The following is a 14,346-nucleotide window of genomic DNA, read 5'->3' as shown; positions in this document are numbered from 1 at the left end:
GTAAAAGAAAACTAGGGACAAGCTGATGAATTCTCCCTCCCTTACACCAACACAACCAGTCTTGCTTCTATGAGAGCCTGCCAGTTTCAGTGGTGTTGGCCAGTGTAAGATACAGGATAGTTTGACTTACAGAACTCTGGAGACTTTAACTGATCACAGTGTACTTGATCTCAGTGGTTTCAGACAACAGCTTTGCCACTTTCTTGCTAAGGATAAAACTTGGGTTGTGGTCTAAAAAAATGAGACTACTGGAATATCCTGATTAGAGATGGGTCTGAACCAAAAACCTTACCCACCCCCACTCCCAATTTTAATAGTGTTTGTTTCTAGAAAATGGAAGTAAAAGTATTTTTTCTCATGTTGTTGTCTGAGATTACTCTATGGCTGAGTGTGGGCTCCTCATCCCAATTCAGGGTCAGATCCAGGGGTCCAGTTGAGCTTTATACCATACAGAACAGAGGGTTGGCTCCAAAAGTAGTGTTAAAGTTACTGTACATTCCCTGCCCCGGTATCCCACATTTTACCTTTATATTCCCCTAATCCTGGGGCCAGTATGTGTAAGTACAGTACCCCATTTCTGCTGGCTTCTAATTGCTTCAAAAAACTAAAACTATACCTGGACATCTTCAACATGGCCTGCAAGGAGGTGGGTGCTGCAAAAGACTGTAACACTGGTTCTGTCTTGCACTGAAATGATGCTGCCGTGGTTGAATAGACTGGTTTTTGGGCCAGTATTCAATGTGAAGTAAATCAAAAGGCTCAGTTATACTATCTGAGTAATCTCACCCAACATTTGCTCTCCAGTTCCAGCATTCACAACTACATTTGAATAGAAGCACCTCCCCCGCCCACCAAACTCTTTAGGTTGAAACTGGGATGGCTTTACTTCCACTATAAACTCAATAATGTTGCAACTTAGTAATACAGGTGTTTCAGGAAAGAACATAATCTTTACTGAGAACTTGCTTCTTTCTTGTGTGACAGACTATGGATTGCAGTCTTACAGGAAAGAAGATTCCTCTGGGGGCTCTAGTTCATATCAGCAGGATTTGATACAGATTTATTTGCCACCCGAGATGCATTCACTGTTGAACTTTGAACCTACTCCTATGGCAGATGTGTACAGGTGACGATAAACTTTTCATGTGTCTTTCTTTGTGATCAAATATCCTTTGTTATTAATTAGGCTGAACTGACTTCCAACATTATATCAGAGAAGAATTTGATTGATTGTGATTAAAAGTTGACTGATTCACATTTGGAGAATAATTTAGCTATTAAGGGGACCACTACTTGAAGATAGGAAGTAAAATTCTGGAGCTCATTGAAGCTGATGTAAATCCAGGGTAATGTTTCTGATATTTTTGCACTAGTGCAAGTGCAATCAAAAGATAGATCTTAAAGCTATTCTCTTTTTAACAGTATTGTTTCTTTTGTGTTTCTTCTGTTGAGAAAATATTACAGTAAAAGCTTTGTTATCCGGCACCCATGGTCATCCGGCTTACTTTACAAGCTGGCATGGCAGTTAATAGAACGTGCTGGCTTGTAAGGTGCCAGTTAATGGAGCTTTTACTGTACTTAGTTCAGAGTGGGTGCACTTTACTATGGAGCTGACTGAATTGCTGTGCAGTAAAGTGTCACCATCTACATATGTTCTTGCATTAGGGCACAGTAAATTAATTAACTCCACTGTAGGGACAGTTACTATGCTACAGCAGATAGCACTTACACGCACTACAGTGCACATGTAGACTGTCACCAGAGCTGGCTGGGGCGCGAGGGTTCTGCAGTGTGGGGGCTGCCTACTGGCTAACCCCACACTATAGCATCCTTATGCCTTGGTTAGCCCCTCTGCAGCATGTTTTGCTGGGGTGAAGCTGACCCCCCAAGTCTCCTGCTAGCTTGGGTCTGCTTCACCTTGGCTCAACATGCTGCAGTCCTGAGACCACATTTAAACACTGCACCTGGGAACAATAAGCTCTGGTTCGAACTGTGCCAGAGTTTATTGCTATGTGCTAATTGCACGTGTAGATGTACCCAGTAATATTAAAATGGTTTAAATAGGGTACATTTACACATGCACTTTACTTTGGAGTTGATTAATTAGCTCCACAGTAAAATATCCCGTGTGCCAGTATTAGGGTGCAGTAAATTAATTAACTCCACTGTAGGACAGTATAGTCTGGGAGAAATACTATCCTACAGCAGCTCAAATGCACATGTAGACTGTGACCCAGGCCTACCATCTAGCGCTGCACTGTAGCACCCTCGTCCCCCAGCCAGCCTTTCTACAGTCCTCTGCTGCTACCCAGGGCTGAACCCCCAGACCCTCTGCCAGGCCAGGGCTTCTTCACACCTGGTCAAATAGCTGTGGTCCTGGGTGCTCATGAAGACACTACACCCGGGAAGCAGCTAACTCCAATGTAAACTGCGCCAGAGTTTATTCAGGCACATGTGTAGATGCACCCAGGGAGCAGATTTCCAGTTTGTCACACAACTGATTCAGAATATATTTTTATGCAGAAGGAATAACCATAATATAGAGGAAATGAAAAACTTTTTCCTATTTCTTTCTGAGCACATGGTAATTGCTTATTTGTCAAGTGGGTTCTGTTTGTCAGGTTCTGCTAAAATTGTGTTCTGCTATGTTTTCTGTTCAACACACAGAGGAGATTACTAAGATGATTGAGAAAAAAGAGAGTCTTGTGATTATAAGGACCCTGACTAGGATTCCAAAAATATAGTGTCATTTCTTGGCTCTCCCCAAGATTTCTGGTTTGTTTTTAGGCAAGTCACTTTTTCTTGTTGTGCCTCTGGGGTCATGTCTACATGTCGCCCCATAGCAACATAGCAATCATGTGGGTCTACACGTTATCGCAAGCTATGTCGCCGTAGTGGCGAAATTTAATTGTGCACTGCACACCCAGCACAGTAATCATCTGTACCATGCTGTGCTTTAGTACTTCCAAAAGGAAGTACTAAAGCACAGCACTGTAGCAATGTCACTCTACAGCGATGTGTAGACACACCCTATATCTCCTTTAGGGACAACTTTTTTTATCATATAATCTTTGTGGCAGGAATTTTCTCTTACTTTGTCTCAGCACCCTGGTTGTAGTTGGAGCCTCCTGGTACTAATGAAATACAAATAATAAGTGGTTGAAGCTAATGGGGCAATTAGGTCTGCAGTATCTTCAGAAAGCAGGTGAGATTTTGTTTTGGGCTCCATCTGTTCAAATGCAGACAGGGCTTTTTAACTATTGGTACATTTGTAAAAAAATAACAGCCAAAATCACATTGGGAGTGGCCAAAATAATTGTTAAGCTGTCCAAACTATGTATTAATTAAATGTAAAATAAAACTATGGTGAAAGGAATTATAAAACTAATGTTTGCCTCAAAGCCTAGTTTTCCTTTGGCTAGGTTGTCAGTGACTAAGTCTAATTGCCTTTCAATTACTGTTTTTAGTCTTTTTAAAAATAAATTAGTTGCTAATATAAGGAAACTTTGATTAATCCTTCCCCTATTTTCACTTAACACCTAGCAAAATGACAAATTTGGTAGAAAAGCTTTTTATTTTATATATACATACTAGATTTCTAGATTGTATTATCTTTCAGTGAATAAAACATAACTTGGGCTTATATCTGCAGGGACCCAGCTGGTGGACCTCAGGCTTTCCAGAAAGTTTAGTTCCCAGATATTAGTGAAAATCCTACTCGGTGCCTATCCTCATGTCAAAGCATCTTAATACCTTGAAGAATCTGGTCCAAAATGGCATGGACTTTTTGTGTTTGAACCTAGCTATGCTGTTCTGTTTCTGTCCTAAGCCTGAGGGTAGAGGATTTGATGGATCTAGCTTTAGTTCTCCTAAACCATATGGTGCTCTGCCCAAGCTGTTTTTCAGCACTCTTATGCATTTATTTTGTCATTGCCATGTATCAAAAAGCATCACACTTGCCAGTAGTGTCTCCTTGGTTTCCATACTTTCTTCTTGTTCCCCTTGCAAGGCAAAACACGTAGTTGTAGTGCAAGAAAGTTCCTGAAAAAGAGATGGCACCTGTATTATTGCACAGGCTGTCCTACGTTCACTAATGACTGGCACCTACTTTGCAACAGAACTGGTGCTTGTCTGTATAAACAGATGCTAAGCCATCCCAACATATGAGCATAGGTAATGCTGGCCAAAATACATTGGACATGGTCTGGAAATCCTAGGTAAGGTAACTATCCTGGCATAATCTGTGGCTTTCTGCAACCTTATTTGCCTTATGGTGTAGGTTTTAGGAGTGCCTGACATTTCTCTTGGGTGGAACTCAAATCCAGAAGTCACCGTTTTTAAAAGTGAGTCATGAATTATGGGACATTTTTGCAAGGCACAAAGGTGCCCTGCTCCTAGAAGGGAGGAAATTGCCTGGGGGAAAAGCCCAAAGAGAGAGACAGAAGCCCAGGTGCAGGTTACCAGGACAACAAGCCGGAGGGTAAATTAGCCTGCACCTGCACCTGGTCAGCTGACCAGAAGGGTCAAGGCTTTGGGCCCATATAAACCCCAGGACCGGGCCCAGGGAAGGCTGTTCCCTACCAGCAGTCTAGGGGAAAGGAGCTCTCCCAGAGCAAGCAAAGGGGAGAGGCCTGACTGCAGTAGCAGCTTCCGATACTATTAAGGGACGGAGCATTCTCCGGTAGGGTTTGAATGAGGTTATAGCCGAGTGGCTTGAATTTATGTTACAGCCCAGGAGCTTGTGTTTTGTTTACTGTTGTATAAGACTGGTGGTTTGGGTGAGGCTATTAGGGGATGGAGGAGGCCTCATAGGGGGCCCACAGCAGTGTGTGGACCCTGGCGCCAGAGAGGGCACAGCATTTGGGGTGCACAGACCCCGGTGCCAGAGAGGGCGTAGCACTTTGCAGAGCTGCGGAGAGCCCAAGCACCAGTGAGGCACCAAGCGAGACAGGGCTGCGGAAAGCCCGGGGAGGACAAGGGGGCCAAATTGCAACAAGGCCCAGACCAAACAACGTTGGTACCATCTGCGAGGCTTGGGGTGTAGTAAAGGGATGGTTGGAGCCATGCATAGCCCATAAGGCTAGGGTGCCCTGAAACACCCGTTGTGACGTCTATCTTGAAGCAGGACCCACCAGGGGTCCAGAAACCCACAGGGTCCAGAGAATCAATCAAGACCATGTCCAAGAGGACTGAAAGGTAGTCTCCCTATCAATCATTCGATCAAAGACGTGGCAGGTGAGAATAGAGGGTGCCCATTGGGTCAACTTGGCATGGTAAGGGGGTCTTGGGGAGATCACAGCCATCCTGTAGGACCCCAACCCGTGACAGACATAACTCAAAAAGCCCTGAATTTCAAGGAGAGGTGTTCAGTCCTTTCCTAAAGTACCTTGAATTTGGGACTGTCGCAGAGCACTTAGGTGCCCTGCGCCTGAAAACAGAAACGGCTCAAGAGAGTCTCCTAGCAGTGAGAAGGGGGAGGCGCAGCTGCCAGTCACCAGGGCAACACAGGTGCTGGTTGCTGGGGCAACCAGCGAAACCTGCTGACAGGAAGGGGCAGAGCTTAGCCCTTCTTAAGCCCAGGCAGGAGGCCAGGAGGGCAGTTCCCCTCTGGCAGCCAAGGAGGAGGGAGCTTGGCCAGTGCGGAGAGAGGGGAGAGGATTGACTGCATGAGCATCTCTTGGTTGCTGCCATGGGTTGGAGTATTTTCCCGGTAGAGATCGAATATTGTTCTGACCGGACGGTTTAGTTTTACGTTATAGCCCAGGGGCTTTGTGTTTTGTGTTTACTGTTTGACCGAAGGATCGGGTGAGGCTATTAGGGGTTGGAGGAGGCCTCATAGGGACTCCATGGTAGCGTGGGAGTCCTGGCGCCAGAGAGGGCACAGCATCTTGGGGGTGCATTTGGCCCCAGCCCAGAGTGAAGGGGGCAGTGCGGAGCCCCCGAGTGAGAGGGGGGCCGTGAAGAGCCCCAGCGAAGTAAAGGAGAGGGCCAAATCACAGCAAGGCCCAGGTCAAAAATTCTGTCAGCACCATCTGCGAGGCATGGGCTGCGGTGTAGGGGAGGAAAAGGAGCCACAGATGGCACCCCCTGGCACCAGGGCATATAAAGTGGGTAGCCTCCCACTAATTACATCACTCAACCAATTAAGATCAAGGCATGGCAGGAAAGTAAGCAGGCAGCTGGCCCTTAACAGCAGGGCGGAGTCACCACTAGAAAGACTCCCATAGCGATACTCCTATCACAGGGACCTAAAAATTAGAGCACCCAAAATCAATACTAACTTTTAGAAAATTTGTCTTGACTGACTAAGGTGACATAAATCTAGAGGTCACTCACCACTGTGGTATCTGAACTCATGGCAGTTTCCTTTTAGAGTGCCTACTCCTGTTCTGCCATTCTCCCTCTGGCAAATCAAGATGCCTGCACATAAAAATAGGAAGCATTACAGAAGATCCTTGGAAGGTCTAGTGACATTGGAATGGGGAAATGGGCATTTAGTGAGGAATAGGGAGTAGGGTTATTCAAGAATCCTTGCATTTTAGATGCAAAGCCTGCTCTCAGTCACAGTTCCCTCCAGTTTTGCTTCTCTGTATTTTTTATTTATACAGACACCAAAGCACCTGGGTCCAACTGACATTGTTTAGCTCCCCTTAAGAATTTTATTTTTCTTCCCAGCATGTACTAGCATAGCTGCTGGCACTGCAGAGGCAGGGAGGGCATTCTGGAATCACTGGAGTTTTGCTTCAGTTACCATCTAATTGCTCTCCTTAAAAATCTCCTTGGTTTTCTTGTTGTCATGTGATCCAGAAATGGCTCCCCTCCTTGCAGGCAATCAGTGTATAAAACCACACTAGATTAATTATGATGCTATTCAGTACATTACATATCCCCTATGGACTATATCCATGCTCTTCAACTGATAGCATAGATAATCTGCCCATTTAAGAAGCAGGTCAGATCTGTTGCTGGTCAGAAAATTGTTGCGGTCAAGTTCTTTAACAAAAAGTCAAGGGGAAGAAAATATACGTAAATCTATCCTGTTCCTCAGATGATGTACTTTGCTGTTTCTGTTTCACATGCTTTTCTGTAATTTTACAGTTATGCCATCATTTTATTAGAGATTGCAACAAGAAATGACCCTGTGCCGGTAAGAGCTCTTCTGTTTTTTGAGGTTTTTTCCTAATAATTTTAATCCTGCTTCTTTTGAAGTTATTAACAAAACTCTGATAGAAACTCTGATAGACTCCAGAGGGAATTTATTGTACTTTATTCACAAGGACCAAACGCCTCAGAGCTTACTCAGGGCCAGATTTTTAGCTGGCTCCAATGGAGCCATATTACTAATGATTCTTCCTAATTCCAGAAGCTCCCAGGACTTCCAAGAGGAATCCAGGGGAAAAGACTATGGTTTGGATTCATTACTTCTTCTGGGGAAGCTCTCTGAGGCTAGGGCTATGACCACGTATGCCATTCCCAGGCCTGTTCCTCACCTGGCTGTACCTTCCCTGGTCTGTCCTGTTTCCATAGAACCACAAAGCACCTTGACTGTGTGTGTTAGGGGTCAGGAAACTGCATTGGCATAGCTGCTGAGCCGTTATCCATGGGGGTGGTGTTGTCTATGAATTGATCCCCCATATAAATGGTCAGTGCAAAAGCACCAGCATAAAGAATGTGCTTCAAAATTGATAGCAGTTGCCATAAAGACAGAATGTGTCATTGCTCTGATCCTATGGCATGCATTACTTAAAATAGATCTAGCAACTTGAATTTAGGACTGTATTTCTCCAGTGGTTAATAGTGCTGTCCATCCAGTTTCATAAAGGGCTCTGAGTATCTGGTTCCATCTATTTTTTTTTTCATTCCTTTCCAAAGCTGTTCACCTGCAATGCAGGCTGAGCTCAAATCCTTTCAGCTGAGTGAGCAGTTGGAGACAGAGCCATCTGGGTTAGAATGAGCCATTCAGGCCTTTTATGTGCTTACACATGAAAGCATTGATCTGGACTAATCCCAACAGAGAAAAATATGAAGGCTCCTATGTTGGAAGTGATGGGGCAGAATATGTTGCAGACGTATGACAATAGTGGGGTACATTCAACATAACATACAAAAAAGTGCCAATAAATCTCTTTCATTGATTCGCTGCTTTACAATATTATGATTGATTTATTTACAGTTTTTGTCCCCCTTTGTTCTCTTCTTTCAATGTTATTAAATACTGCCTTCTAGAAGGATGAATCTCATTCAGTAGAGCATTCTTGGTGCCCACCTCTGACAGAATTGATTTCAGGGAAGTCTGACAATTCCTGCCCATGCCCTACAGACTATGTGGAGGTAAATAACACAATATACTATTGCACACAAACATCGTTATTATGGTGAATTGAAGGCTGTAGGGATTTGACAGTGATTTCAATGCAGTAAGAAACCCAGGAAATGCAGAGTTAAGATTTTACATCTTAAGCAAGGCACCATAAAATGCTTGATAGCTTTAATATTCATAACAGAGCAGCCATTATTCCAAAAAATGGGAAGTTTCAGTTTGTCCCAAAAAGTTTAAGTGCAGTAAATGATGTTTTTAATTTTCAGTCGATGGAATGTTATGGCTTTTAATTTTATTATGAAGTGGCAATTTGATATACATATTTAATATTAGAGATGCTTTATGATTAGCATTTGAAAGCCAGTTGTCAATAAGCTGAAGTTTGCCTCTCAAGCAATCCCTGTTTTATTTTTTTTGATGAGATAAAAGAGCTGATTCTTTCACGTAAACCTGTGCAGTATTGTCCTAAGTGTAACCAAAGGTATATTTTTAAAGCAAGTTAGTTTAATTAAGGGAGTTTGTATTCAGCCAGTCTGATTTAGGTTAAGAATGCTTTGTATCAGCTTGGCTCAGTTCAATTCCTTAACTACTTAAATTAAACCGGTCTCCTTTTAGATTGAAATGAGTTAAACCAGGTCTTACTCTGGTTTCATTAAACTGATTTTGAAAGACAGCTGAATTAACCCCAGGCAACTTTTGCGAATAGCAAACCCAAAGGCCACTTTGTCTGACTCTAGCAGTGCAACGTGGTAAGGTAAAAGGATTGGGTCCCCACATTTTAAAAGTATTGAACCAAAGGAAAACAGGCAACACTAGAGCATTCTGGGTTTCCCCCCAGCAGCACTTCATTAACTAATGCCAGTGAAGTACAAGGGACAGAATAAATCAGTCAGTATGATTTGATATAGGTATGAACATAGACATGGGAAAGATCATAGAATCATAGAAGTAGGGTCAGAAGATACCTTATAGATTTCCAAGTCCGACCTCCCGACTGGGCGGGAGAAAAAAACTGGACTCAAATGAGTCCAGCCAGGTAGGCATCAAGCCTCTTTTTAAAGTTCGCCAGGGTAGGAGCCAGCACCACTTCCCTTTGAAGTTGGTTCCAGCTCCTAGCCGCCCTGACTGTGAAGTAGTTCTTGCGGATGTCTAATCTAAACCTACTCTCCAATAATTTGTGTCCATTGTTCCTTGTCATGCCAGGGGGCGCTAGGGGAAACAGTGTGTCCCCCAAACCCTTCTGGTCCCCCTTAGTGAGTTTATAGATGGTCACCAGGTCCCCCCTCAGCCTTCTCTTGTGAAGGCCAAACAGGTTTAGGTCCTACAGTCTTTCAATGTAGGGTCTGCCCTGTTGTCCCTGGATCATGCGGGTGGCCCTCCTCTGGACCCTTTCAATGTTGTCCACATCCCTCCTGAAATGGGGTGCACAGATCTGGTATCATGGTTGCAAATGGCAGCAAAGACAACCCAAGAAGCAGTGCTTGATAGAAAGATTTATCCCTACCTTGACTGACAAATGACTTATTTGCTTTATCTCCCCCTGCCATTTCTCCAGCTAATCAGAAGGTGCAGGATAAACAACCCAGTCCAAAGACCAACATTTGAGCAGGTCAAGAAGATGTTGTACAAGATGAATCCTAACAAAGTTAGCCCTGTTGACATGATGATGACCCTGGTAAGCACAGTAGATTTCTAATCAAATGAGAAGGCAACTCAAGCAAGAAACTGAGGCCAGCTTTCCCTGCCACTCACTGGGGACTGTCTTGCCCTTTGATGTTGCACCCTTTGTTTGCCAAAAGGAAAACATCCACTAATTCACATCTAGTAGGTTAACTGCAGTTTGAGCTTCAGTGGAAGCTATGCTTAAGTTGAAGTCCAGGTCCCATTGTGACTCTGTTCCTGTCGGCAGTCATAACTTTTGCAGATTCATTTAAGGATGAACATTTTTAAGTCCAGAGCCCACAATTTAATCCCTCACAAGCTGCATGCAGATTGCAGGCTGCTGGTTGGACAGCCCTGATTTCTAAGGTGCAAATCTACCTTGCCTTCTGCTTGAGTTCAGACTAACATGACTAACTATAGGCTTTGAATGTCTGGGATAAATCTGCCTTGAGCGGTGGTCTGATTGCTTGCTAGTGGCAGTCTAAAGATAGAAGTTAATGCATAGAACCATCAGAAAAAATATGGGTGAAAGGTTGACCTTTGTCCAGCTGCATGCTTTCAAACTGAAATCAATGATATGTTAAAGCTGTTTATTTTTGTAGATATGAGGAACTCAGTGAATGGATTATATTGTCCAATTCTCTGTTTGTGCTGCTTAGATGGAGAAATACAGCAAACACCTGGAAGTCTTAGTTGCAGAAAGAACCCAGGACTTAATGCATGAAAAACAGAAAACTGATTGTTTGTTGCATAGTAAGTTGCTGAAAAGTATTCTGCATAGTAAAATTTAAATTCTTTGCTTTCTTAATGACAAACAGTGAAATAATCCACCTTTTTAGGATAACAGGTTCATAGGCAAGTAGGGCTGGAAGAGACCTCACAAGTTCCACTAGTTTAGTCTGCTGCTCAAGGCAGGATAACTAAGCCATCCCTGCCAAGAGTCTGTCTAATCTGCTTTTGAAGTTTCCAAGCCTGGAAATTCCACAGCTTGTCTAGGTAACTTGTTCCAATGCCTGATCCCCTTCATCATTTTTTATAGGTCTTCCTTTAATATATTTCCTCCATGCAAGGTATGATAGACATTTATCATTTGTTTTCATTTTTCCCTCAAATCATTCCTTTCCCATTGAATTGCTAAGATGTTTCATCTTCCTCTGGGTCTGAGGCCTTCTTGGTTTTATGGAAATGTCATTTTGCTTGGCTCTAAAAAGGCTGGAGAATCTTGGAGAACTAATACAAGGGTGATGTCATTTCCTGACAGATTTTTCACTATGGAATTTTACAAGAGGAAAGAGATGAAGGGACAGACAGAGACTAGAGAAGAGGGAAATAAGGAGGCACAGAGAGAAAGGAGAGGTTGTGGGTGAAGAGAACTGCAAGGGAAATGCACAGAAGAGACAGCTCATAGGAAAGAAAACGAGAGAGGAGAGGTAAAGAAAGCAGAAGTGAGAGATAAGAGCCACAGTGTTTGTATCTAGATTCCCTAGTTCTTTTTCCCTTGAGGCTTCTGCCCCAACATCAAAGCATTGTACAGTTATTCATGTTTATTTTGCATTCTGTATCTAACAGGAAAAATAAATCAAATTATGGTGAAGCATTTTTGTGTACTTCTCTGTTACAATATTAGTTAATGATTTCTCTTTACTCTCTAAAATAGGCATGTTACCAAAGCAAGTAGCAGATAGTTTAAGGCAAGGAAAACCTGCACAAGCCCAAAGCTACATAAGTGCCACCATCTTTTTCAGGTGAGTAGGGATGGATGTGGTCACAGATGGAATTTACCTGAACAAAGCCATATGTGCCCAAATCATATTTAGGAGCAAAATGATGTCTAAGGGGACAAGGAGCAAACGATGTAAATCATTAAGCTTTTTGTTGGAGTGAGCCCTTAATGTAGTTTTGTAAATTTTCATCTGCAGGATGCCACTGTAACTGTAAGAGGTAAAACCTCCAATCTGAGCATAGAATTTATATTACAGCTGTGACTGCTGGGAGGAATGGCATGTTTTCTCTGAAAATGCACAGATTCTACAGTTTTTACATTACATTGTCACTTCATAAATTGTAACTTCAGGGCTAACACACAGTAATATATCACTACTAGCAGTTATAATATATATATTTCTGTTCAAGGTAAAACTAAATAAAAACCTTAAGTTTTAGTAGAAAAACCTTATAGAGCAAACACATTTTGTAAACTTTATTTGACTTTCAGCATTGGACATGTACAGTGGTAAGACATAGCCCAGCAAATAATAGATCCTGCTGTGCAGTCCATGGCAAAGGATAGGGATTATGTCCATTTTTTGCCTTGTGGGCATAGCTTAAGATCAAGGACCCTGTATCCTCAAATAAACTTACATCTAGTTGTAAATTAAAACTTTCTACTTCCTTAGTCAGTGAAGCTGACTTGGAGTAATCCATTCTTTGCTACTAAGGGAATGTCTTAAAGAAGAAAATATGTCTGTAAGATCCTGTAAACTCAACAAAGACACTTCAAAACAAATAAAATGAGAAAGCAAATGAAAGGAAGAAATGGAAAATCCTAACTTCCAGTTGAGAAATTATTATCAAAAAGGAAGATGCACCATTCTATTTTTGTTTCACAAAAGCATGCCACATTCATGAATGAACAGGATTTCTTCTCCTTGCTGTGTCTTATCAGTGACATCGTTGGCTTCACTCAGCTGTCCAGCACCAGCACACCTTACCAAGTGGTGGACTTCTTAAACAAGCTCTACACTACCTTTGATGAAATTATAGACAATTATGATGTCTACAAAGTGGAAACTATAGGAGATGCATGTGAGTTCTCTGTACCAACAGTAGGAGGGGATTTTGTGAGGTAATTAGGAGAAGTCAAATTCTCAAAAGAACGTGCCAGTTGAAGAGAGGTGAAAAGCTAATTACCACTGTACAGACCAGAGGAATAAAATTGCGAGAAGTCTAAACACAGCCCTAGAAAATGCACTGTCAGTATTTTTTCATGCATAGCCATAGTATTTCATGAGGCTAAAGAAAGCTGCAGAATAGAGGAGTGGGTGGAAATGACCAGCACCTGGTGTGACCTGCCAAGTCTCTGCTGAGATGCTGAAAACTGACTAGTTTCAGCTGTTGACTTGCATTTTATAGGAATATATGACTCCAAAATCAGCCCAAGCAATCAGCTCACACACTCAGCCAAGGATGAAGCTTCTGTTCACGTCTCAAGGTCCCCATTCCTAAACCTTACCATTGTTGTCTTCTTGAGCAGGGCTCCCAGTACATACATGCCACTTCCCAGTCTGTATGAGTCTTGGCATTTCCTCTCCTGGTTCTTTAGAACCCTCCCCCTATAACTTTTCTCCCATATTGTAACTTTGTAGGTGTTGGCAGTTAATTAAATGCTACTTCTGCCCAAATCATCAGTATCTTTTGGGGACGGACTCTAACTCTTAGTAACAGAAATGAAGAAATACTCCTCTTGCTGCTAAACCAAGCAGCAGGATTACACACACCCATAAATCTAACAAACTGGGCATGTTTACATGAGATGTTTACTGTGCAGTTGACTAATTAACCGTGCAATAAACATCTCAGCAACTACATGTGTGCCCCTATTAGGGCGCACAGAACTAATAAACTCCACAGCAGGGTAGTACTTGTATTTTACTACCCTGCTCTGGAGTTTTTTCATGCACAACTCTGCATGTATGGTTTCATAGTTTCATAGTTTCTAGGGTCGGAAGGGACCTGAGTAGATCATCTAGTCTGACCCCCTGCCATGGCAGGAAAGAGTACTGGGGTCAAACGACCCCAGCAAGGTGTTCATCTAACCTCCTCTTAAAGACCTCCAGGGTAGGAGCCTGCACCACTTCTCTTGGAAGTTGGTTCCAGATCCTAGCCGCCCTAACCATGAAGTAGCGCCTCCTGATATCTAGCCTAAACCTACCCTCTGCCAGCTTGTGACCGTTATTCCTGGTCACTCCTGGCAGTGCTCGGGGGAACAGAGACTTCCCCAGTGCCTGCTGGTCCCCCCTGACTAGTTTGTAACAGGTCACTAGATCCCCCCTCAGCCTTCTCTTGTGGAGGCTGAACAGGTTCAGGTCCCGTAGCCTCTCCTCATAGGGCCTGCCCTGCTGTCCCCTGATCATGTGAGTGGCCCTCCTCTGGATCCTCTTCATGCTGTCCACATCCCTCTTGAAGTGCGGTGCCCAGAACTGGATGCAGTACTCCAACTGCGGCCTGACCAGTGCCGCATAGAGGGGGAGGATCACCTCTTTGGACCTGTTTGAGATGCATCTGTGGATGCATGACAAGGTACGGTTGGCCTTCCTGGCCACATCCCCACACTGCCGGCCCATGTTCATTTTGGCATCAATGAT

At 43.2% G+C, this 14,346-nt stretch overlaps 1 protein-coding gene across 1 annotated transcript in view; it reads left to right on the top strand.

Moving 5' to 3' along the window:
- The window catches only part of LOC109298061 (atrial natriuretic peptide receptor 1-like), a 63,471-nt gene that overhangs the window by 34,858 nt on the left and 14,267 nt on the right, over nucleotides 1-14,346 (top strand). The window contains exons 12-18 of the mRNA XM_019518195.1: nucleotides 985-1,126; nucleotides 7,099-7,147; nucleotides 8,230-8,331; nucleotides 9,876-9,995; nucleotides 10,642-10,735; nucleotides 11,640-11,727; nucleotides 12,648-12,787. Coding sequence (XP_019373740.1) covers nucleotides 985-1,126; nucleotides 7,099-7,147; nucleotides 8,230-8,331; nucleotides 9,876-9,995; nucleotides 10,642-10,735; nucleotides 11,640-11,727; nucleotides 12,648-12,787 — 735 coding nt within the window. The remainder of the gene's footprint in view (nucleotides 1-984; nucleotides 1,127-7,098; nucleotides 7,148-8,229; nucleotides 8,332-9,875; nucleotides 9,996-10,641; nucleotides 10,736-11,639; nucleotides 11,728-12,647; nucleotides 12,788-14,346) is intronic.

Source organism: Gavialis gangeticus, unplaced genomic scaffold (genome assembly GCF_001723915.1).
Source record: "Gavialis gangeticus isolate Ggan-Ray unplaced genomic scaffold, GavGan_comp1, whole genome shotgun sequence".
Classification (NCBI taxonomy): domain Eukaryota; kingdom Metazoa; phylum Chordata; order Crocodylia; family Gavialidae; genus Gavialis; species Gavialis gangeticus.
The sequence above is the reverse complement of the archived record's forward strand: the minus strand, read 5'-3'. Positions and strand labels throughout refer to the sequence as shown.